We start from the raw sequence: 25,660 nt of genomic DNA on the forward strand, positions 1-25,660 counted from the left end.
ACCAAGGAGAAATCATTGGTTTGATTTATTTAAATATTCATGTTACGTTTTGAAGCATTCCATCAGATTTCACCTGAAGAAGAACTGTTCAAAGGTTCGAAAGTGTTTGTGATAAACTGTATTTTCACAAAGCACACCGGCAACAGATTTGTAACGAAGTGATGATTTTTAATGCAATTTTTCATTTTTTTCATGCTTTCCTTTTTTCCATCTATTAGAAGACACACCAAAAGAGATGTTTTAAACCAAAAATAAAAATGGATGAATGCTGAAAATAGAAATTCAAGAAAGCTGAAAAAAGGAAAGCATGAAAAAAATGGAAAATGCATTAGAAATGTGATTGGACAAGTGAATGCAAAGAATGGCAATGTAACTTTCTTGAATTTCTGTTTTCAGCATTCATCCATTTTCATTTTTGGTTTAAAATAGCTCTTATAGTGTGCCTTCTAATAGATTTACTCTATAGCAACAAAAAATGTCTAGCCAGGATGGTTATCACTATACTTGCCTTTTGTTTATGCCAAGTAATATCATCATCATCATATAGCTAAATAATATCATTATTTCATGCACACTCAAAGTTGCTGATACAAAGTTTTGCCTGGTTTCATTTTGGCCAAACTAGCTGCTAGATGGCACCATTCTCATTAATTCATCAATGCTTTTTTTTAAAGTCATTATTTATGGTGATTTAACAGACAGATTTTATATAGAAAAAGAATGTTTGTACTTTAAAAATCATTGGTGGATGTGATTTATTGAAGCAGTTTATTATGGGCCTTTCAAGATTTTGTAGCACTGAATGAAGTGGCAGTTTGAGGAGGGCACAGAGCCGTATCTTTTGAGAAGAAAATCGGTCACTGATTACCTCCACGTGTAGAGTCGTCATCGTTGTGCCGGAGGACTGATATCGGACAACAAAGGAGTCCAACAGTCGTCGTCATGAGTTCCTTTTACATAAGTATATACAAGGGTTACAATTACATCGACCGTGGAAAGAATGTTTGGAGCGCATGGTGAAGTGAAAGTCTGAACAGAAGTATGTCGAACTGCCACAAGTTTATAGGAAATGAGTTGACTGTATAGACGAAGAAAAATATTACTATTCTAAAATTTTAATAGAGATGTCATCAATTTTTTATGCTATATTATTAAAATTATATTTAAATAATTCACATTTTCAATATTCAGTGATAAGTTTTATAAAATTACTAATATGTTTTTAATTACATTGATTTATTTTCCATATATAAGTGACTTAAAAATAGCTTAAAGTTGCCAGGTCTTGTGTTTCTTGCATAAGCTTTGTTTTTTTTTCTTTTTGTTTATTTACTATTTATGTTCTTAGTTTGCCTGTAAGTAGGTTCCTTTCTTTCTTTTTATTTTTATGATGAAAATCATATCTAGGCTGCCAGGGAAAAAGAGTACAAGTCAGAAAATGGTCAAAATAAGAAAAGTCCATGGCCGGGGTCCTGGAAGGGATTAAGTCAGAATTAAATAGAATAATTTAATTTTGACTTAAACTACTTAGACCAAAAGATCGAAATCCCTTCCAGGACTCCGGCCATGGACTTTTCTTATTTTGACCATTTTCTGACTTGTACTCTTTTTCCCTGACAGCCTAGATATTTTAAACATCTCAATAAATATAGTTTGAAAGTTAGTTGCAAACACAGTCATTACACAATGCTGTAACTATTCAAAACACAATGACAATTAACTTTCATCCCTCAATATGACTATTAATAATATCTCACCTTAAATTATATAAATACCTGGCTACGATAGTATGGGCTTATCACATTGAAACTAATATAGGTTAACAAACATAAATAACAAACAAATTAAAAAAACATGCCAGAATAATAATGAAATCTAATATAAATATCAGATATTTTATCATATTTATTGATTGCAGATTAAAAAAAAGAGCTAGCTTATGTGGCAATTAATTGCCCAATTTGATCACCCTGGGCAGAATGAAAAAGCCTTTCTATTAACCAAAAATAGTTTTTTTTTTTTTAAGTTAAAATAGTTTTCTTGGTGCAAAAAGTTATTTTTAGTTAAAAACCTATTGCCAGTTTTAACATTCCTGTGTTTATTGATGTCTTTTATGCACTTATTACATAATTACACATCATCTTAATGAATAGTTAAAAAAGTTTTTTCTAAACTAAGCCATCATTATTTAATTAGGCATATTTGCAGTTAGGAATTTGCAAATCTAATCTTTAATGAATATGACTATAGATTTACTAATGAGAAATTAAGAATTAATTTAAACCACAAGTTTAGATATATAAGAGGATTTTAAAAATTTTAAGATTTTAAATTTTAAAATTTAAAAAAAATTTTAAATTTTAACTAAATATATAGTTCTCTCTTCAAATTTATTCTATAATTCAAGCAGATATTGTTTGCTTTACATAATAATTTAATTTTTTTGAATTTAGAGAGGAACTTTGCAAGATGAATTGATGATGAGAGCTAAAACAAATACTTACATGCCAGAAGAGCGCGTTTTAAATCTATTTCGTCAAATGTGTGAAGGCATACAGGCTATACATTCTGCTAAACCATTCCCTTTAGCACATAGGTAAGTTCATTAGCTGTTTTATTCATTAAATTTAATTAAATTATCTAGCATTTCATTAAAACTGTTATTAAAAATATGATATTAATATATATGTTACCGGCAAAACTCGATTTTACGCCAAACTAGTTTGGCGTAAGCATGTCAGGCCAAACTAGTTTAGAATTATTATTCAAGTATATTAATGGTTAAAATAAAATTAAAAGGCATCAATTAGATAAACGATATTTATTCAAACATAGTCTACTTACTACCGTATTTTATGGACTATAAGATGCACTTTTTTCTTTGAAAAATTGCCTCCAAAATTCAGGTGCATCTTATAGTCCATAGTGTCTTATAGGTATTTTTTTTTTAAAAAATTGTTTAAAAATTAAGGTGTGTCTTATAGTCCATAGCGTCTTATAGTCTGTAAAATACGGTAATTATGGTAATTTATTAGAATAGGTTAGTGTGAATGTATCTCTTTAATTCAAATAAATCCGGTAGACTTCCTCACAGCAATAGCTGTGAGGAAGTCTACCGGATTTATTTATTCGGATTAAAGAGACATACATTCACATTACGTATATACAGCTACCACATCTGACATTGAGAAGAATAGGTTAGGTTAGGTTAGGTTAGAACACACGTCCCCACTGTTCCCTGTCTTCTGATTGCTGGACTCGGAGACGAGCCGCCACCTTCGATACGTAGGGCAGCATTAACCCCGTTTTTTATAAATAAGTAGACTATGTTTGAATAAATATTGTTCATCTAATTGATTGCCTTTTAATTTTATTTTAACCATTAGTATATTTAACCATTAATATACTTGAATAATAATTCTAAACTAGTTTGGCGTAAAATCGGGTTTTTGCCATTAACATATATATATATTTTTTTTTAACCAGAGAACCATAGATAAGAATTTGAAGAAAAACTTTTTATTTAAACTGAAAATTTTCAATAAATATTATCATTTTTAGAAGTTAAAAGAAATTGTGTTCTACTTATAACAAATAATAATATTTTGAGATAAAATATTAAGTTTTTTCAGTTATTTTATAATACCTCTATTTGTTATTCATTTGAATGATTTAGAGTAAGGTATCAGTTAAATTAAATTGCAGTATATTGGACAAGAAACTGTATTTTATTTTATATAAAAATTTAGCATTTAATACTGCTAAGTCTTGCATACTACTTGTTTTTTTGTTTCTTTAATAAACAAGTAAGATTTTTCATAAATTTTCTTAATGTTCCAATATTCTGACTTTAAAAACTAATTGATATTGTTTAAAATTTTTTTATTAAATAGTATTTCTATGTTCTTTTGTAATGCTATGTGATAAAATTAGTATGTATTTGGTGTAAATGATACTTGCTTTCTATTGAGTGATACTCTTTATATATCAATGACTTTCAGATATCCTATCAAGTCAGATATAAGATTGATAAAGAGAGAATTACAGATTACACTGATACCACTGGTTTAATGAAAATGGTTTTAATGGTTTTAGCTTCAGTGCTGACCTTGTGCATCCATCTTTGTCATAGATATGGATCACACTAGACCTAAATATCTACTTACATGGCATAGAGATTTCTGTGTTTAATGAAGTTTCTGGGTGTTATCTTTGATAGGAAGCTGAGCTTTCTACCATACAACCAGTCTTATGTAATGTAAAAAGGAGATGCTTAATATCATTGAACTATTAAAAAATCCTAAGCTGCTTATCTGGGAAGCTGAAAAATGCTCCATATTAAGATTTATTGTACTCTAATTTGTTCAAAGCTGGACTATGGGTGTGCTATTTAAAGCCAAACAATCTGCCAGATTGTATTAGGCTATAATATGGTTAGTATTTAATAATTAAATATTGAATAATTTTACTTAGAAGTGCCTGCTCTTGATAAATTTAATAATTATAAATAAATTAATTAAGTATAATATACTAATTTATCTATGATTATTAAACTTATCAAGTTAGACGCTGAACTCAGTGCTAATTATCAGAAATATATACAACTTTGGCGTGAGTTAAACTTTTATTATTTTCTATAGTAGCCATATTATAACCCAATACAATCTGACAGATCATTTGGCCTTAATCAAAACTCAGGCTAATAAATGTTTATATTTGTGTTATTTAGAGCTCTGCATGTGAATTAACTCTCCAGGTGTTAGAAGTAGTTCAACATCAACAATTGCATTTGTGCACTGATGTTTTCTATAACTGTCCTGTTTATAGCCTCTGTTGATGCATTCAGGCACAACTATTACTGAGGAAAACAAATGGTTGTCTGTCTATTAATACATAAAACTGAAATCTCAAATTAAATTCACTATACAAACTGCACAATTTGAGCCAAATTAAGATCTATATAGTGTTTGTTCAGTCTGTCTCTTTGTTCAGCATATGAGTGAATACACTATATTAGCACAGCTGAGCTGGAAATAACTATTTTAATCTCAAATTTATTTTGTCCCACATTTTGACCATCTTAGTTGACATTGGCTAAAACAATATCCTAGGAATTCTGTTGTGACTCCATTTATAAATAGCATTTTGTAGAAATCCATTGCTGTAACAAATTGTTCATTCAAATGTATACAGATGGATTTAAATCTGAGAATTATATTGGATCATACATGGTACACTGTGATGAAATCATAGCAGATCAGATTTCTCCTTTGATTTCCATCTTTATTGCAGATTGTATGCTAGCTACTTAGCTTTAAAATACATTGTGATAATAGGTCATTGTTGCTGTAGATTTGATCTTATAGATATCTTTCTCATATTCTATTATTGTCAAAATTCATAAAATGATTTATCAGCCTTTAGTAATTTTCTCTAAAATTTTGTTGAACCCAGGCTATGTTGATATAAAAGAAAATTAAGAGACATCTGCTAAGTCAGTTCTCTCTATTAGGCATCCAAATCCTATTAAATGGATTGACCTGAAATCAATAATTAAGAAAAAACTAATGAAATAATTAAACCAGTACTGGAAAGATAAACTATTAAAAAACACTATTAATTTTTTAAACTAATGAAAGCATGGCAAATTTTATGAAATCATAACATATCCACAATAACGTTCAGCAGTAAAGTTCAGCCTAATAAAAAGTTTTGGAAAATTATAATTATTAGGTTACAGTGCTGAACTTATTATAGGAAGTGGGCTAAAACATTTTTTTGACAGTACAGTATACAGCAGTGATTCCCAAACTTTTTTGATTCACTGCCCCCTTTGTTCCATAAAGTTATACCCTAACCCATTTTCTCTTGTGTGAGAAAGGATTGGAAATATTCTTAGGAAAACTTTTCTATGAATCTCACACTTTGTGCTCTTACCGTACATTGTTCTCAACATCTGGAAACCATTAAATGCAATGTTTCCTTTTATCAGTTTAACAGAGGAAAGAGAATGGCTGTCAGTGACTCCAACTTTTGCCTTTGGTCACCGTTCAGTACCCTGCCTCCAGCGCCCCTAGATTTACTCACTGCTCACAAGGGGGCGTTATTGCCCACTTTGAGAAACGCTGGTATACAGCAATGTACAGTCTTTAGAACCTAACTGACTACATTAATGTAATGTACAGAATTGCAAAGACTTCCTGATATTAAAAACACTTATTAATTATATTTTGTTATTGTCAGGAAATTTTAATTTACTGTACAATTTTTCAAAAAATTTATCTGAGTTGGCAGGGTCTAAGTTAGTGGAGGTTTACTGTATTCAACAGAAAACTTAACCTTACTCAATTGAGAACTTGTAAAATTTGTCTATTAATAAAAATAATAATAATAATAATCAATCTGATAAAATTTTGGTTAAGGAGTATAAAAATTGTGATAAAAAAATTTGAAATTGCACTAGTTAAAGCATAAAAAAATAGTGAAAAATGTAAAGAAAATTGTATGACTAAAAACATGATTTCATTGGTTTGACATTGCAAACCTGTAGATCAGTGTTTCTCAAACTTTTTGGACTGCAACCCCCCTTCTGCACTTAAAAATTTCAAAGGACCCCCAAAGAATAAGTATGTGTTGAAAAACATCCCCCAGGGAGGGGTTAGGCTTGGATTTAAATATTTATATTATTTTTATTATTTATATGTGCAATTTATTTAAGTAAAAATTATTTTATACATTTTTTATTCCTATTATTTTTAAACATGAATCCATACTAAATTTATAAAATATTTGAAAAAATTGATCTGGCATCAATTTTTCAGCGACCCCCCCAAATATTTTTCACGACCCCCTTGGGGGTCGCGACCCCTACTTTGAGAATCACTGCTGTAGATGATATTTTCTCCCACAGTGTATCAAGTATACTATGTGTATTTATTATTAATTTGTTATTATAAAGGTTAGTTTCTATTTAAAATGACTGAAGACTTCTTTAAGAAGCCTCCAACAATCTATAAGTTGGGGATTTGTTAATGGTTGTCATATTTTGAAAAAGATTGTTTTGTTGCTCAGATATCTGTGGAGCCAAAATGGCATGGAAAGTACATCAACTAATGTCAACAGAAATAAAAATAACATTTACACTTGGCACAGTGTTTAAAATTATGAGAAAAAAATGCTAAATTCAGGAATCAAACCAGATTTTGGTAATTATGGGTTGAGAGGACGCCAGTCGGAAATTGCGATTTTTCCAAATAATGCAAGTTTTTATTTTTCAAATTTAAAACAATTGTTAAATCAAACAATAAATTAATGATTTACAAAAGGGTTGGTTTTAATATTTAACAAATTTCAAAAACTGCTTACTTCTTACGATTACAGATAACGGTTAATGTTACCTATGATGCCAAAATGGCAGCTCGTCTCTGATTCCAGCAAACAGAAGAAACAGTGGGGATGCACATTCTAACCTAACCTAACCTAACCTATTCTAATAAATTACCATAATCATTATCGACCAAATTATTAGAATAGGTTAGGTTAGGTTAGAACGTGCGTCCCCACTGCTTCTTCTGTTTGCTGGAATCAGAGACAGGATATCAATAATTATCCTTCTTGCTGTTTTTTCATTTTTACAACTTAAACAGTAATTTTTCTTCTTTTTAGAGTTAAATTTACTAGTCTATTGTTATTTAGATGATTTAATTCAAAAATGCGATTTTGATCACAATTTCCAACTGGCGTCCTCTTAACCCATAAGTACCCAGATTTTTTATTCAGAAATTTTTTGTTTTTTTTTTTAAATTACATCATTAGTCTTTTCTTCTCATCACTTTTCAATAACTAATGTCATTCTAATATTTCTAATTCTCTTATAAATTTACATATGTTTTAAGATATTGAAAGTTTCATCATTAATTATTAAAGTAGTTGGACAGAAATTTATAAAATTCTCATAATATAAAATATTATTTTTAACTCATATTCTATACATATGCATACAGTTGTTAGTAATTTATAACAACTTACATTTGATTTACAATCATGATAATTTGAATATTAGAAAAACATTTTCAATGTAGTACTCTATGAATTTTTAACGCTAGATGTTACACTTTTGAAATATAATAAGTATTAGAAGGTAGACATAGACAAAATGATGTGTAAGAGTCTTGGATGGCCAACTTGACACCAATGTGAGATCTGGACACACTATACATCATGCTTTGCTGTAGCCAACACTCTTATCCTTCTCCCAGTTAAACACCTCTGCTTGTCTCAAGGACTCTCCAATACTAAGTAATATGATAATTGTTCATATAAATTTTTTCAGACTAGTTTAGTAGGATAGATTTGAAAGTCTGTCATTTGTGTTCGTATCAATACTACTTATTTTCGTTCCTATGTTAAATTAAAGTACTCCTTTATGTATAGATGATATTATTGATTTAATTCCTAACTCTATTGTTGACCCACATAAACCATGTCATTTAACGTCCTTAAGGATTTGTCTTAAACATTAAATGATGTGGTTATAATTGTTAAATTCTGGTTGATTCTAAATATCTTTAGTTACTCAGAAGATAAATAATTTACTTGCAAGTTGCGATACAACTAATTTTATCCTAACTGGTGCCAGGTTTCTGATTCTGGAGATCTTACCGATTCTCTAGATAAATAATGGCCATCTTCGATGAGATAGAAGGTAAACCAGATCTCACCTGTTCTCACACTTACTGATGAATTTGGTCTTTTAAATATAGTTTTTCTACTGCTAACATCTAGAAAGTATAAACATCAATTGTTTAATCCAAAATGTTTTATGAAAATGCAAAATTGTATAGATTGGTCATATGTGAAGAAAAAAACCTGCAGGATTTTTACTGACAGTAGGTATTTGTATTAATACTTCCATGCAATATTTCCAGAATAGCTTTTATAGAATTTTTATTAAAGGGGCTTAAATTTGAAATGACTAATAACTACATTTTATTTTATAATGTAATCAACTATTATTAAAAAACAACAAATAACTGATTCTGGTTATTTGTTTATTCTGTCTGTTGATGGTTGTTGCTGTTATTGCTGAAAGATGAGATGAAACCTAAAAGGTTTACTGTGCATCTCTAAAAGAACAAAAAAAACTGTTTCAAGTATTTGATTTGGTTATGTAGGATTATTCTGAATGAAAATGTAGCAGCTTTTAAATAGAAGATAACATTAATTTTTTTATTTCATGATTTCAGAATTCAATTTAAATTATATATAGACTTTTTTTAATATTAAATTGATAAATTACGATTTGACTGATTATAATTTTGAAATGAATAAAATTAAACCTTTACTATAGATTAGTTTTCTCGTTATTTATTGGTTGTTCAAAGTACAAGTTATGTAATGTAATTCTATATAAAAAGTTACTACATTAAAATTAATTTGTTTTAGTAAATACACTTCAAAAATCTTAAAACACAGCAAAAATTTTAATAACTATAATGCTTTGATTGTTTTTACAATCTTCCTCAAGTAGAGTACAACAGAATGCCATACATCATTTAAAATGTCAATGTTCTAGAACACAAATTTTAAACATTGCAATAGGACTGTTAACCATAAAAAGAACTCATCATAAAAAGAACACACAACTGTGAACTAATTTAAAAAATAATAACTTAAAAAATAAGAAAAATAATAACATAACAAAGTAAAATCAATACTAAACATAAATACATATAACTACTATAAATACAAAAATAAAGAAAATAAAAGATATATAAGGTACAAAACATTATAGTTATTAAATTTTGCTGTGTTTTATAGTTGTTGAAGTGTTTACTTCACTCGGCAGCTGTGAATTAGTTTGTTTTAGTATTTAGAAATTTAAGTTTTTACACACAAAATAAATTGTCTTTAGTTCTTATTCCATTTATGTTTGTTCTCTTGATGTTGATAATGTGTAATTATCAAAAGTGCTTAGTACTTGCAAGTAAAATCTTGTAAATAACAGTGTGTTTTTTGTTTGTTGTGATTTTGTACTGAAGACCATTTATTTTATGTTTAATAATATACCTTAGTATGGTCAATTGAGGGCTACCCAGAAGGTAACAGAAACCTGGGAAAAAATATTGGGGTCTTATAGCAAATTAAATTTATATATTAAAGTAAAGGAAATATATGAAAAAAAGTATATCAGGCCCAGTGCAATTTGCTCAATTTTCCTTCCTCTGGACATCCCTGGGAGCATAAAACTTGCATGTTTTGTCTTTGATGTAAGTTTTATGCTTTTTTCATGTGCTAATATGGTTATGTAACAATAATTTCAATAATGTTAGTTGTTAGTGTTTTGATTTAATTTATTATAATATAAATTATAAATTTTATGTAATAATTTTATTATTGCTTGTTTTGTTGTTTTATAGAGATGTAAAACCTGCCAATGTTTTGCTTGGAGATGATGATAGACCAGTGTGGATGGATTTTGGTTCAATGGGAAAAGCAAGAATTGAATTGAAAAAGTCAGCAGATGCCCGTGCTTTGCAAGTATTAAAATTTTTATTTTTACTGAATTATAAGAAATAATAAATATAAAACTATTTTTATTTGAAGTATAAACTTTGGTGGAGTTACTTTGTGCCTTTATTTTATCATCAGTATAACAAGCATACAAATTTAGTACATTACACAAAATCTAATGGTGTTATAAGTAAAGTATCTGTATTAAAGCATAGATGACTTTTTCTGATATATATTAAACATTAAAATATAGTAATTTACAAACTATTTTACAGTAACTGTTTGATAGTTATTTTCTTTGATATTTATTCATTTTTCTTATGTTTATTTTGATTAATAATTTTAATTATTTATTTTACTAATATGTAAAAAAGAATATAGAAATTTTTATAATTAATTTTAATAGTCGGGATAGTTATCCCTTAAAGTAAATTTCTTAAAGATATGAGTTTTATTAATAGTTTTTCTTGAAGTTTTAGTTGTATTTTAACACATTTTGATTCAGGAACATATTTATTGATATATTGAATGGTTTCCATTTGTGATGGGATGATGAATCAGAAAAATTGAACATTTTCTGGCAAAATCGAGCAAATTGTGTTGTGATTTCCGATTCTTAAAATGATTCTTCCACACTTAATAAGAAAATTAATTATTGTATTTCTTTCAGTTGAAGATTACAAATTGTTGTGATTATGATATTAACAATTAAGTATTAGTTTATTGGAAACTTTTGTGTTGACAAAGCAGAGAGTATGCAATGTCCCATACATGAAGTGATTTTTGTCATAGCAGACTTCTTTCTTTTGTATATCAGGCACAATGAGATATTGCACTTAGATTGCACATATTAACTGTCCCCATTTTAGGGGTTGATAGGATGACATGATGGGATAGATCTTTGAGAAAAATTTTAAAATGATCTAATAATATGAAATATATTCAAAACATATTTTGAGATTTATTAACTCATAAATTTTTTCCTTATATTATTACAGAATTTCTACAGATAATAGTATTTCAGGATTTTTGATTTAATGTGATGATTAAATTTGATACATTATTGACATTAATTGGAATAATAATCAAATGTTTTGTATTAAAAAGTAGATTTTATAAATTTATATAAAAAATACTACTAAAATAGTTATTGATACTGTATTTATGGAATATAGTATCAAAACTACATATAAACAAAGTCAATATATACAGTTAAATCTGATTAATTTGTACTTGAATAATTTGAATCTGCTCATATTTTTCTTAAAATTCATATTTCATTTAATTTTAAAAAATACAGTTAATTAGAAATTTTGGTATAAATTTAGATAGATAAAAGCTATTACAATTCATATTTTGAATATGAAACTTAAAACAATCTCTACGAAACTTAAAAGGAGAAAATTGCATGTGATCTGGTTTATGGAATGTGTGTTTTGTGAATTCCTAGAAATGCTTGTTCTAGCAACAATTTTGCCAAGAAATTTACAATTTTACTGACATTTTCATCTAGATAGAAGAGTTGTTTAACTATATTTTTATGATATCTAAACATAGAATGTACCCAGTTTAATTAACTTAAATGTTGAAATGATTTAAAGAAGTGGAAAAGAGAGTAAAGAGAAGATATAATACAGTGGAACCTAACTTGAATCAGTTGGAAAAAATTCAAACTTCGAGTTAAAAAGTTTCAAGTTAGCGTTGTTTGGCTAAAATTCAAGATTTTGTGCATATTCATAATAAACTATCTTTATGATATTTCTATAGGTATTATTACACTCATTGCCATAAAAATTAGTGCAGTAAGGAGTTATCAGAATCAGACAAAATTATACTTGTGTGAATGTAATGGTGATATAAGTAAATTATTACAAAACGAAAGCAAAAGGATCATTTATTGTAGGAAAAACTACAAATGAAAGGAGGGAGGTTTTAGTACTATCTTGGGCCATCTCCTTTCTTGAATACATGATGTGATACAGGCAGACATGGAGGCATATGGGTACCATATGGAGTCCTGTGGCATCTCAGTTCACAGTTGATGCAAGCAATCTTTTAGTTCAATCAAACTCCTAGGCTATCCAACTTGGCATTCTAGGTGATCCCAGAAATGTTCAATCAGTGACAAATCGAGAATAGGCAGGCCAGGGCAATGTCCTATGACACCCTTACTGTGTATGGTTGAACATTGTCCTGTTGGAAATTTGCTCTTGGGAGCTCTGTCATGAGAGGCAACCCATGTGGTTGCAGGATAATGTTAACATATTACCGGACTGTCATGGGCCTTTGGATTTTTACTAGGGATGACCAACTGTCATATTTTATGGCACCCCCAGACCATCATACTAGCTGTGAGGACAGTGTGCCACTCCAAAGCATAGGCAGGATTGAGATGTTTACTACAAGACCTTCAGACACAAACACATCAGTGCCCATACTGAATTTGATCGTTGCTGTAGATGACCACGTTCCATTTCATTGTGATCTAATCCCATTGGGAGCAACAACACTTCAAACAGAGGCAAAAATGAGTGATGTCAATGACAGCATGTATAATGGCTGTTGTAATAACAAATGTTCTTCACCCAGATGCCTCAATTTTGGACAGATATGGGCCTGTAATGATGATGCCAACTGTGTCTGGATGGTGGACAATACGGTTGGATGTGTGCATACTTGTCAGAGGACCAGATGGTCCTCTTGGCTAGTGGTCTGCTGAGGGCATCTTGGGTCTGGGCACCATATGTATTAACTCTCTCTCATCCACTGGTTCCAAGACCTACTCACAGTGTTGTCAGAATTGCCTAGGTGGTGGGCTTTTCAGCAAGATGACCATCTGGCTTCTCTCAACCTGATGATCCTTCTCCTCTCAAACATGGTTAGTTTGTAGGCTTTGGTCGTTTGCCACTATAATCCTTTGTCTAGTCGGAGGTAGCTGAGCGCTTGTCGAACACACCTGAACTGTCTCGTGGCAGGTCGAAAAAGGCGCGGAGATCTGACGAAACCTGACGTCATCCTCTCCAGGCCCACTGGTGGCGACTGTAGGCGTTAGCGCCTCAGTACTCCCCCGCGAGTGTTAACGATACTTCAGGTTGAAGCGTACCCGTCGTCCGGAGCGGGTTGTGACGGGTGGTTGGGTCGTCTTGAGGTCTGTTGGTTGTGGGGGTCCCTCTTCCGTGCTGGTTGGGACGGAAGTTGTAGGGTCGGCGACAAAGGCTGGTTTGAGGCGGTCGATAGTAATTGTCACCTTTTTGCCATTGATGTTAATCCTGAACGTTTTGTCGGAGTGCTGGAGTACTTGGAACGGACCATCGTATGGGGGCTGTAGAGGTTTACGTATGGCATCGTGGCGTACGAAGACGTGGGAGCAGGTCTGTAGGTCGTGGAACACAAACGTTTGGTGGTTGCCGTGCTTGCGCGGTGAGACGGGGCGCAGTCTTCACATCCTGCCCCGGAGATCGGAGACGAAATCGGACGCGTCAACTGCGTTGTCATTGTTGTTGACAAAGAATTCTCTGGGCAAACGCAGCGCTTGTCCGTAGACCAGCTCGGCTGCGGTTGCGTCGATGTCGTCCTTGTACGCGGTCCGGATTCCCAAGATCACGATGGGTAGGTCGTCTGTCCAGCGGTCAGAAGAGTGGCACCTGATCGCTGCTTTGAGTTGCCTGTGGAATCGCTCGATGATTCCGTTGGCGGCTGGGTGAAAGGCGGTGGTGCGGATTCTCGACGTACCTGTCAGCGCTGTGAGTGCTTTGAACAGGTGGGACTCAAATTGTCGTCCCTGATCAGTCGTTAGCCGCTGTGGAACGCCAAAACGAGCGATCCAGCCATCAAAAAGTGTTTTGGCTACGGCGGCAGCTGTGATCTCCGACATGGGAAATGCTTCCGGCCAACGGGAGAAACGGTCAATTGCCGTGAGGCAATATGTGAAACCGTTGGATGGCGGGAGCGGTCCAACGATGTCAATGTGGACGTGGTCGAATCGCTGATTTGGCGGGGCGAATGATCCAGTCGGTGAGATGGTGTGCCGGGTGATCTTGTTCTTCTGGCACGCAATACAGCTACGCACAAACTTTTTGCAGTCACGCTCGATGGGCAGGGTGCCCCAATTGTATTGTTTGCGCTATTCGAGAGCTTTTGATTGTGCGTTTATTCAGGCGTTATTTGCCTTGCGATTTGATTTCTTCACTTTTGCGTCTTAACAAGACCACGGGGAAGCGGTAGCTGAACCTTCACGAGGTCCTGCCTGTGAGTAACCCTCAGGGGTGAAACCAATCAGCTAACTGCAAACTGTTGAACACGTTAATAGTCCTGTTCAGGACTATGGCCAAGCGGCCTCATTTCTCAGAATCTGACGACGAGTTGTCGTCACAGCAGATGGAAGTCACACTGCAAGAAGACAAAGTGACTACAGCGGAAAGGATCCGCGAAGAAGTGCAAGTTTACATGCTGGAGAACAGCAACTGCCGACTAGGCACGAAGGAACACGTGTCGTTTGTCTGCGAAAGAATAGACAAGATAATCGAACTTTTAAAAGACAGTGAAATAACTCCATTGCAAGCCACGATGGAAACAATAAACGAGAAACTAGACAAAGTACTTGACAAGACAGGCGTGGGGGCGCCAAGCTATGCGCAAGTGACGGCCAAGAAGACAAGGCCACAGAAAGAGATACTCCTGATCGAGCTGAAGAAAGAAGGAGAAGATGCCGAACAAACGAAAGAGCAGCTGAAGAAAAGTATCAACCCTCGCGAGATCGGCGTAGGAATCCAAGCGATACGAAAGCTCAGAAGAGGAGGGCTGGCGATAGAGGTCGCAACTGCGGAAGAGAAGGAAAAATTACAAAAGGCGATAGAACAGAGGACTGGACTACGGACACGAGAGCCGGTCAAGAGGAAGCCGAGAGTGGTTATATATGGAGTGGCAACAGACACCCCAAAGGAAGAAGTTAAAGACTGCCTGTTCGAACAAAACGATGTTATTAACTGCAATATGGACATGGACGAATACAGGAACGAATTAGACCTAAAGTTTCACTATGGCAATAAAGCAAAGAGAACGGTGAACTGGGTTGCAGAAGTCAGCCCACGAGTGAGAAGATTACTTCTGACCAGGAAGAAGATAAACCTGGGATGGTCCCGATGTGGAATCGAAGAGTACATAAATGTCCTGCAGTGTTTCAAGTGCTGCAAAATTGGACATATGGCAAAGGATTGCACTGAGAAAGGGCTTGTCTGCAGCCAATGCGGACAAAGTCACAGATACAAAGAATGTCCAAAGAAGGGACAAGCAGAATGTTGCAATTGTAAAAAAGAGAAGCTTACAGTTTTAAATCATAATGCATTCGACAAGAAATGCCCCCTGGTACAGAAGATACGGAAAATGATAATAGCCAAAACTGATTATGGCAAAAACTAACGAACATGAACAGATTAAAAAGATTAAAATAGTACAAATAAATGTCCAAAAGTCAATAGGGGCAACTTCAGCATTAAGCAAAACAATGGAAGATAACGATATAGCAATCGTTCAAGAACCATACTGCTGTAGAGGTACACCGGGATGTCTCCGGGCATCCTATAGAACTCTTTATTCCGATGAGAATAATCCAAGGATGATGATTATAGTCAATAACCCTACTATTCCTGTGCTCTTTTACACAAATTGGATCAACAGAGATATGACTTGCGTTGAGCTGGGAGCTGGACGAAATAATTTTATTTTAGTGAGTGTCTACTGCCCAATAACAGATGCTCTGGGCCTACTATTAAAAGATCTGGATAACTTAGTCAGAAAATGTCAGCATAAAAATATCATCATAGCTGGGGACTTGAACAACCACTCAGAGCTATGGGGCGACCCAGAGAACGACCAGAGAGCGGAAGAACTTTTAGACTTCGTGGGATCAAACGAACTCCACATACTTAATGACCCAGAGTCGTTACCCACGTTTGACGCCGCAATTGGACAGAGTTGGATAGACGTGACAATCTGTAACGGCAGAGCTTTAAACTTCATACAGGGCTGGAAAGTAGCACCTACAAGTAGCCTAAGTGACCATGGCTACATTTTCTATGAGCTGGGACAGGACGGACAAAGCGATGCTGATGAGAGGCAACGATATGCCATCCATCGGGCCGATTGGCCGCTCTTTAACATCAAAGTCTCTAATATCATAAGTGAATGGGACCTACACTCTGTACGAAACAAGACAGAAGCAAACATACGGATCAATGAGTTTCACAAATCATTAATACAAGTTTGTAATGATACGATTCCAAGAAAAAAGAAAGGAAAGAAAAGCGTTCCATGGTGGACGGAAGAGCTGGGAGAGCTTAGGAAAGTGAACAACCGGCTACGCCGAAGATATCAAAGATGCAAAGCACAGAAGGAGAGAACACAGAAAAAGAGAGAATATTTGGACCACTGTAAGGATTACAAGAATCAAATTAAAAACAATAAAATCAAGTCATGGAGGGAGTTCTGCTCTCGGAGCTCAAGTAAGCCCTGGAGTTACTTGTACAGGGCCTGTGCGGGCAAACTTAAAAGGCCCCAGTACCTGACGGCGGTTAGAGAGAATGAAGAATACACTGAGGGAATTGGAAACACTGTTGAAGCACTTATGAAAGTCTTCTTTCCAAACGATGATCCGGAAACGGACACCCCAAGCCAACAGTAGTTAAGGAATGCAATGACTACTCCCTACGAGGGGCCTATGGACCCAGAGTTTACACCACAGGAAGTGGAATGGGCAGTCCGCCGACTGCGCCCTGGTAAAGCGCCAGGCGGCGATGGCATAGTGGCTGAAATTGTTCATAAAGTCTAGGAATCTTACCCAGAGTATTTAACTCAGATGTATAACACTTGCTTGAAATATGGGCTATTTCCAACGACTTGGAAAGAGGCGAACTTGGTAGTTATACCCAAAGGCGATAACCTAGACAAAAGTATCGCTAAAAGCTACAGGCCGCTGAGTCTGCTGCTGACCCTTGGGAAAGTACTGGACCAGCTTATAAGTCAAAGACTGATACATCACTTAGAAGACAAAGAGTACCTAAGCCCGAAGCAATTTGGCTTTCTGCCACAGAAGTCCACAGAGGACATCATACGGAAAGTGATAGACACGATAAATAGTAATCTAGAAACCTAGTAGAAATAGTAATCTAGAAGTACTGTTGTGCAATTAGTCTTGATATCCAGGGGGCCTTCGACCATGCGTGGTGGCCCCTGATACTCAGCACTCTAAGAAATGCCAAATGTCCTAAGAATGTCTACGAAGTGGTGGAAAACTATTTGCATGAGAGACAGATAACATACAAAGCAGGAAGCACTACCATCAAAAAGGCACTTAATAGAGGGTGCCTGCAGGGCTCCAACTCGGGGCCCTTATTCTGGAACATTATATATGATAACTTCCTGAAGACTGACAAAGGGGACGGAGTGTATGAGTTAGCGTATGCTGATGACACAATAGTGCTGTTTGGAGCAGACTCTAGACGACAAATAGAAGACAAAAGTAACCATGTGCTTGGACTGATATCCACTAGGGGAAAAGAAATAAAGCTCAACTTCAACCCCAGGAAAACGAAGGCCATAGTGTTCTCCAGAGGGCGCACACATGACTTGTACAAGCGCACCCCGACAATAAAGATGGAAGGCCAAGGGATAAAAGTTGAGAAAGAGATCACTTACTTAGGCATGGTTTTGGACCATCGCCTCACGTGGCTCCCCCATGCCACGACTATGAAGACAGCATGTACTAACATCTTTAATGCGCTGGCATGGGTTGCTCGCTCTACATGGGGTCTCAACGCTGAGGCCATACACACAATTTATGAAGGGGTCTTTATCCCAAAAATGGCATACGCTGCAGAAGCGTGGTATAAAGCAGCGGAAAAGAGCAGTATAAAGCGTAAGTTGCTAAGTGCACAACGACCGGCACTGTTGAGGGTAACGAAGGCATTCCGAACAGTATCAACAGAGGCTCTTTTAGTCATAGCAGGAGAGCCGCCGATTGATCTTATCATAAGAGAGAGAACAATGAGATATCGGTGCCGGAAAGGACTCCCATGTACCATCGGGAGCATGACTTACGAAGGAACGGAATGGGAAAGAAAGCCGAGTACAAAAGCACTGCCGAAACCGTATGAGAGGAAGGCTATTGACATAGCAGAAGATACTGAGAGGGCAAGAATAAACATATATACACACGGCTCAAAAATAGAAAACAAAGTAGGCGCATCTTATGTGGTTATGATGGAAGGGAAAGAGACCGACCATCAGCAGTATAGGCTGGCAGACTACTGCTCAGTCTACCAAGCAGAGTTGTATGCAATAAAAATGGCGGTAAACTGGGCGGTTACGGCCCAAATGACGGACACAATAATGATTAACACGGACAGTAGAGCAGCGATTCAGACTCTACAACAATTCAAAGATTTCAACCAAATGGCCATGGAAGTAAAACAATTAATAACAGAACATAACTTGAAAATAAAAATACGATGGGTCAAAGCGCATGTAGGCGTTACAGGGAATGAAAGAGCGGACGCTCTAGCGAAAGAGGCGGTAAGGCAGCCACAGGTTGCGTATAGCAAGATGCCGATCTCGTACATTAATAAGCTGCTAAGACAGCAAACAACGGAGGAGTGGCAAGAAAGATGGACGTACAGTAACAAAGGAAGACATACATATTGGCTATTTCCCAGTATAGAGGAAAGAGTAACTGAGCTTAAATGGCTACCAAGAGATTACATAAGTACTCAATTGTACTCAAACCATTGCAACACCAAAGAATATATGCAGAGAATCGGCAAGGACATAGATAGCATGTGTGAGTGTGGTGAGGAGGCTGAAAGCCTAGAACATCTCATAACAGACTGTGTAACACACGAGAGAGAAAGAATGCAACTGTACATCACTGCGGAGAGGACATCTAACATCAGCGCCACAAATCTATACATGCTGGTGAGAAATAAAGACATTGTTCACGAACTGAAAAACTTCATTAAGAAGATACTGCTATGAGGGAGGAGCGAGTTGTTCCCCTCTCTTCGGTGGCAAATAGCCACACGCATATTGTCAAGGCAAGATGCCTAGTGTTTGATAAGTTGTTTATTCTATGTAGTTTGTTATGATGATTGTATGCTTAAAGATATTTGAATAAAGCAGACGTTCCCTTGTGGTGCTACGGCGGGACAAGGGTGACTGATCCCCAAAAGGGAAATGATGATCATCTAATGAAAAGAAAAAAAAAAGTCACGCTCATGTCGGGCCACACGAAGGACTTTTTAACAAGGCAGCATGTGGCTCTCACCCCGGGGTGTGACAACCCGTGCAGTGAGGCAATCGCCTGCTGTCGAAAGTCTTTGGTGACAAAGGGACGAGCGTTGAGCGTGGATGTGTCACAGTAGAGTTGTACTGTGGTGTTCGGAATGGTGATTCGTTTAAGCTGGAGACATGTATTGGACCGGAGGAGCTGTCCGAGTTCGTCGTCGGACTCTTGGGCGGAGGCGAGTGCCTGGAAGTCGATCGCCTGTGTGATAGGCTCTATTCGAGACAAGGCATCTGCGGGGATGTTGTTTGTACCCTCGACGTGACGGATGTCCGTGGTGAATTGTGATATGAAGTCTAAATAGCGAAACTGTTGGGGTGATGCCCTTTCAGGTTTCCGTTTCGGGGCGAAGGTCAGCGGCTTGTGATCGGTGAATAGAGTGAACTGCCTTCCCTCCAGCATGTGTTTAAATTTTTTGACGGCAGAGTAGGCAGCGTACAGCTCTCGGTCGTATGCGGACCACTTTTTCTGTGGTTCTGATAGTTTCTGGCTGAAAAATGCTAACGGCTGCCAGTGTCCGTCGATCCTCTGCTGTAGGGATGCCCCTACGGCGGTGGATGATGCATCAACCATTAGGGAGAGATGCGCGTTTCGTGACGGGTGGGCTAGGAGTGCGGCACTAGCAACGGCATTCTTTATGTTGCGGAAAGCGCTGTCAGCATCGAAGGTCCACTCGAGGTGATCTTTCGGACTCGGTTTGCCCTGAAGCAGTTTGTTGAGTTCTGAAGTGATGAGAGCTGCATTGCGTATGAAGCGGCGATAGAAATTGACTAGTCCCAGGAATTGGCGTAGATCGCGGACGGTAGTTGGTCTAGAGAACTCGATAATTGCCTCGACTTTTTGCGGAAGTGGGCGGATTCCTTTTGGGTTGACCAGATACCCGAGGAATTGTACTTCTTGCTTTCCGAATATGCATTTTGATGCGTTGATTACAACACCGTAGTCACGAAGTTTGGTAAATAACTTGCGTAGGTGCTGCAGATGTTCAGTTTCATTCCGGGACGCTATAAGTATGTCGTCGATGAAGACGTAACAAAATTCGAGGTCACGAGTAACTTCGTCCATGAAGCGCTGGAATGTTTGCGCGGCGTTACACAAACCAAAAGACATGAAGTTGAACTCATATAGTCCAAACGGTGTGGTGACGGCCGTCTTAGGGATATCCTCTGGAGCTATAGGGATGTGGTGGAAAGCACGGACAAGGTCAACGGTTGAGAAGTACCCACAACCATGAAGAGTGGATGCGAAGTCCTCTATGTGAGGGACAGGATAACGGTCGGGTACGGTTCGTGCGTTGAGTAGACAGTAGTCACCGCAGGGTCGCCACTGGTCGTTCTTCTTTGGGACGAGGTGTAATGGCGATGACCAGCTGCTGGTGGATGGTCGGCAGATCCCTTGAGCGAGCATGAATTCGAACTCGCGCTTAGCCAGAATGTATTTGTCCGGCGCAAGTCACCGGGGTTTGCAGCGCACTGGTTGTCCAGGCATCGTGATAATATGATGGACGGTGGAGTGTCGGATGGGTGCGATGGTTGGAGATGGACGTGCTATCTCGGGAAACTCGCTCAGTAGTCGATGATAAGAAGAATTGCCAGCAATAGTTCATACTGACGGTGAAGTGACGCTGAGGATATGTCCTTGGCTGACCAGTTTCGTTGTCGAGTTGATGAGACGTTTGCTGCGAAGGTCTGGGAGAAGTCCATAATGGGATAAAAAATCGGCACCAATCAATGGTTGTGTGATGTTGGCTATGATGAATTGCCATGTAAAGTTTCGTCGAAGAGAGAAGTCTGGCGTGATTGTTACGTAGCTGTATGTCTTGATTGCTGGGCCGTTCGCTGCGAAGAGTTGATAGTCTTCTGCGCGGCGCTTTGGAAGGCGTGAAGCTGGATAAACGGAGACATCGGTGCCAGTGTCGATTAAGAATGTGACTTTGGACGTACGATCCGTGATGAATAAGCGACAGCTTGAATTTTTGGAATCAGTCGCCGTCTCTACTGACTCCCGTTCTCGTTTCCCATCGAACAAGGTGGTTGGCAGCGTCGGGCATTCGCGCCAAATTTTGCATGGTACCAGCAGACATTGTTCGGGAAGGTGTTAGGTGGGGAGCGTCGACCGAGTCTTCCACGGCTCGAGGAACGGCGGCGAGGTGGAGAGGGGCCATATTGTCGTGACATCTCGGAGATTTGTTTTGAGAGTTCGGAGATTTGCACTTCGAGCGCAGCGATTCTGGGATCGACCGTGGCAGAGGCCGTAGACGTGGCGGAGATATTCGATGTCGAGGGGTACAATTCGCTAAGGCGGTTGGCGATCTTAGCGAGAGATTCGAGTGTGCCCTCGGATACGGTTAGTATCTTCTGTATATCGGTGGGAAGACGGGACAACCAAATACTTCTGAGTAGGTCCTCCGTAACCATGTGACCTGCGAGAGTTCTTAAACGTCGAAGGAATTGCGATGGCGTGCGGTCGCCGAGCTCTTCGGTACGTAGAAGCTTTTCAAGATGTTGGGCTTCGGACTGGGACATGCGGTCGATCAGTGCCCGTTTAATTGCTTTGTACTTGTCGGTATTTGGAGGAGTGGCCAAAATGTCCTGAACTTCGGTAGCCATACGTTCCGATAAACTCGTGACTACGTGGCTGTATTTTGTTTCGTCATGGGATATATTAGCGAGGACGAATTGGCTCTCCAACTGGCGAACCAGAGTGCTGGGTTCTCGGACCAAAATGGCGGCGGCTTGACGGCCACGTGGCCGACCACGGGTTCGCTCATTTTGTCACGTACCTGGTAAAATATTTGTTCTCCAAGCGAAATTGTGAATTCGATGAGTTTTAATGTCCGGCTCACCAATGTAGGCTATGGTCGTTTGCCACTACAATCCTTTGTCTAGTCGGAGGTAGCTGAGCTCTTGTCGAACACACCTGAACTGTCTCGTGGCAGGTCGAAAAAGGCGCGGAGATCTGACGAAACCTGACGTCATCCTCTCCAGGCCCACTGGTGGCGACTGTAGGCGTTAACGCCTCAAGTTGTTTCATGTGGTCTTCGATTACAACTTAAAAGCATTTCTAGTGAAACAGTGTCCCTTGGCAACAGGTAAATTACAAACAGGATGCCTTTGTGTGCTTTTTTATAGGCCAGAAGGGATGCAGTTTAATGCCCTCTACTGGCATTATGCAATGAACCATCACACTATAACTCTAATCATTTCCATATGTGCTTGAGACTTATCTGCTGCACGGTGCACTTTTTATGGCAATGAGTGTATGGTACATAGAATTATTGTGTCAATGTAAATCTCTGGGTATTATCCATAAACTCAAATGCTTAATTGAATGGTTAAATAATCTACTGAGAAATACTATCCTGAATGGTTGATCCAATTACTCCTATGCCTAGAATTGATCTTTTTTTTTTAATTTATTACAAACATACCACACTCTATGATTGTTATGGTGCATTTTTAAAATTTTGCTGCAAAGGTTACAATTTTTACATAGAATCAAACTATAATTGTTTTTAAAAAGTAATTTATCAATAGTCCATTCATTTATTACATCAGTTATTCAGAGAAATCCATCACCAATCAAATAAAACAAAAAAGTTTGCAAAAAGCAAGTTCAAATGGCAGTTACAGTATCTAGGTCACACACTGTCTTGAAGCCACTACTACACAGGCCTGCCATCACATGATATGATGTTTATTTTTAGTTGTACTTGGTTCCCATGCCATATAGAAAGTTTCTGATTAGTTTATTTGATAGATGATTGTTAATTTTTTTATTTAAGTTAAAATTCAGAAAGTTTATGAAAATACTTTATCCAAATTCCATTCAAGTTAAACAGTTTGATGAATTCAAGATAAACCAGTTTGATTTACCATGTAAATTCCTATACTAGACAATTGGGAAAAGAAAATGACTTTGAGTTATCTTAGTTTGAGTTAACCAGGTTCCACTGTATTGCCAAACAATATGGAATATGCTGAACACCAGAAACTTGCAGGAAAACTATTTTAATTTTAAAAAATGGATAATTTGAACTTTTCTTGATTCTTCCTGGTATTTGAATTAAACATAGCTCATTGCTTAAGAATAATAATTTTTTATTAAAGTTTAAATCAGAATAATTAATTATGCTTTCCATAATTTTGTAGGATCTAGCAGCTGAAAAGTGTTCAATGCCTTATCGAGCACCAGAATTATTTCATGTAGAAAGTTACTCAACAGTTGATGAAAGAGTTGATATCTGGGTAATTAAGTTTTTCTTTAAATAATCTGTTATTTTGATTATAATAGTTAGATACAGTATAATTAATAGATATACTATAGATATAGTATAATTAGATATAATTATTAATTAAGATCTTTTATTTTAATAATTACAAAATCATTTGTTATTAATTACATAAATTTTGCTTGTATTCTTTGTCTAAATTTTAAAAATCATTTGAAGTATTCTGAAAAGTTACAAATAAATTTTTAATTAATATTAATTTTTATCACATTTCATTATGTAAAAGTTTTTCAACTTTTATGCAATTTATATATTTATTGCATCTTTAAACATTGCCATTTGTGAAACAAGTGCTATTACTTTCATATCTTGAATATTGCATCCTGAAGGTGACCACCTTGACAATGTGCAAACTTATTCAGCTTAATATCTAGGAATAGAGACATTTTATGGCTCCCCAGGTCACCAGACTTGTTTGTTTGTGATGACTTCTTGATGTGCTCCTTAAAAGCAAGATGTATGCAAGTTAGCCTTATATTACTGACAAGCTAAAAAATATCTGTATGAAAATCAGCAACATTCCTATTGAAATATTGGAATGTGAAATGGTTAATCTGCATTGCAGGCTGAATGAGTATAGATGATGTCAACATGGTTGGTCACCTGCAAGATATAATATTCAAGGCAATGAATGTAACTGTATTTGTTTCACAAGTGGCAGTGTTTAAGAGTACAATTGATGTGTTTGTAATTTTTCTTAATTAAAACAAATATCCTTTTGTTTTTAAAAACAATAATTTTATTGAAGTATGCTGTATATTTTTTTGCATGGTTTTAGTTTCTCTGATTGCTTTTACTTTTATATCTTTATCCAGACTATGATTTTTTAATTTTACAATAGTTACATAGTATTGTTGAAAATATGTAAGGGCATTTCTCATTTCTTTCAACTTTGCAGGAGAGCAATTTAAAGAAAAATAGCTTTCTTATTTTCTTCGTAAATAAGAAACTATCGAGTATAAAGCACTGCTTTTTTCAAGTTTTCGCTTACAGTACTTGGTAAATACTATAAACACATAAGTTTATCACTGGTTTCATTATTATCATTATTTTGAAGCCTTATTTTGAGATTCACCTTTAATAATCAAGACGTAACTATGATTTAATATTAAAATTTGGTTAAAAATAACTAAATCAACTGATTGCTATTAAAATAAAATGTTTTGTATGCAATAAAAATAAAATGAAAGACATCATTGTACTGAAGAGTTTTTAATGACAAACATAAAGTGAACAATAAACACAAAAATATGAGTAAATTGTCATAAGGATAAACTATTTAAGAAGAAAACACATGTGTTACAAAAGTGAATTAAAAAATATTTTGGAAGAACAAAAATGCAATTCAAAAATTTTGTTAAAATCCATTAATATATGTCCGAGACTGGAAGACACCAAGTAGTGAAATAAGTAGGTTACTGCTTACCTGTATATCACTTAAATTGCAATAACATAATATATCTTGAATGAAGATAAAAATAAAAATGAACAGACCCTTTTTGAGAAGAGAAGAAACTAAACTG

At 36.0% G+C, this 25,660-nt stretch overlaps 1 protein-coding gene across 2 annotated transcripts in view; it reads left to right on the forward strand.

Moving 5' to 3' along the window:
* Positions 1-25,660, forward strand: part of LOC136971720 (serine/threonine-protein kinase 16-like) — a 63,241-nt gene that overhangs the window by 27,147 nt on the left and 10,434 nt on the right. For both annotated transcript variants that reach the window (XM_067266196.1, XM_067266198.1), the window contains exons 4-6: positions 2,454-2,596; positions 10,419-10,539; positions 23,998-24,093. In XM_067266196.1, the coding sequence (XP_067122297.1) occupies positions 2,454-2,596; positions 10,419-10,539; positions 23,998-24,093 (360 nt within the window). The remainder of the gene's footprint in view (positions 1-2,453; positions 2,597-10,418; positions 10,540-23,997; positions 24,094-25,660) is intronic.

Source organism: Centruroides vittatus, unplaced genomic scaffold (genome assembly GCF_030686945.1).
Source record: "Centruroides vittatus isolate TY-2023 unplaced genomic scaffold, ASM3068694v2 contig_2696, whole genome shotgun sequence".
NCBI lineage: Eukaryota > Metazoa > Arthropoda > Arachnida > Scorpiones > Buthidae > Centruroides > Centruroides vittatus.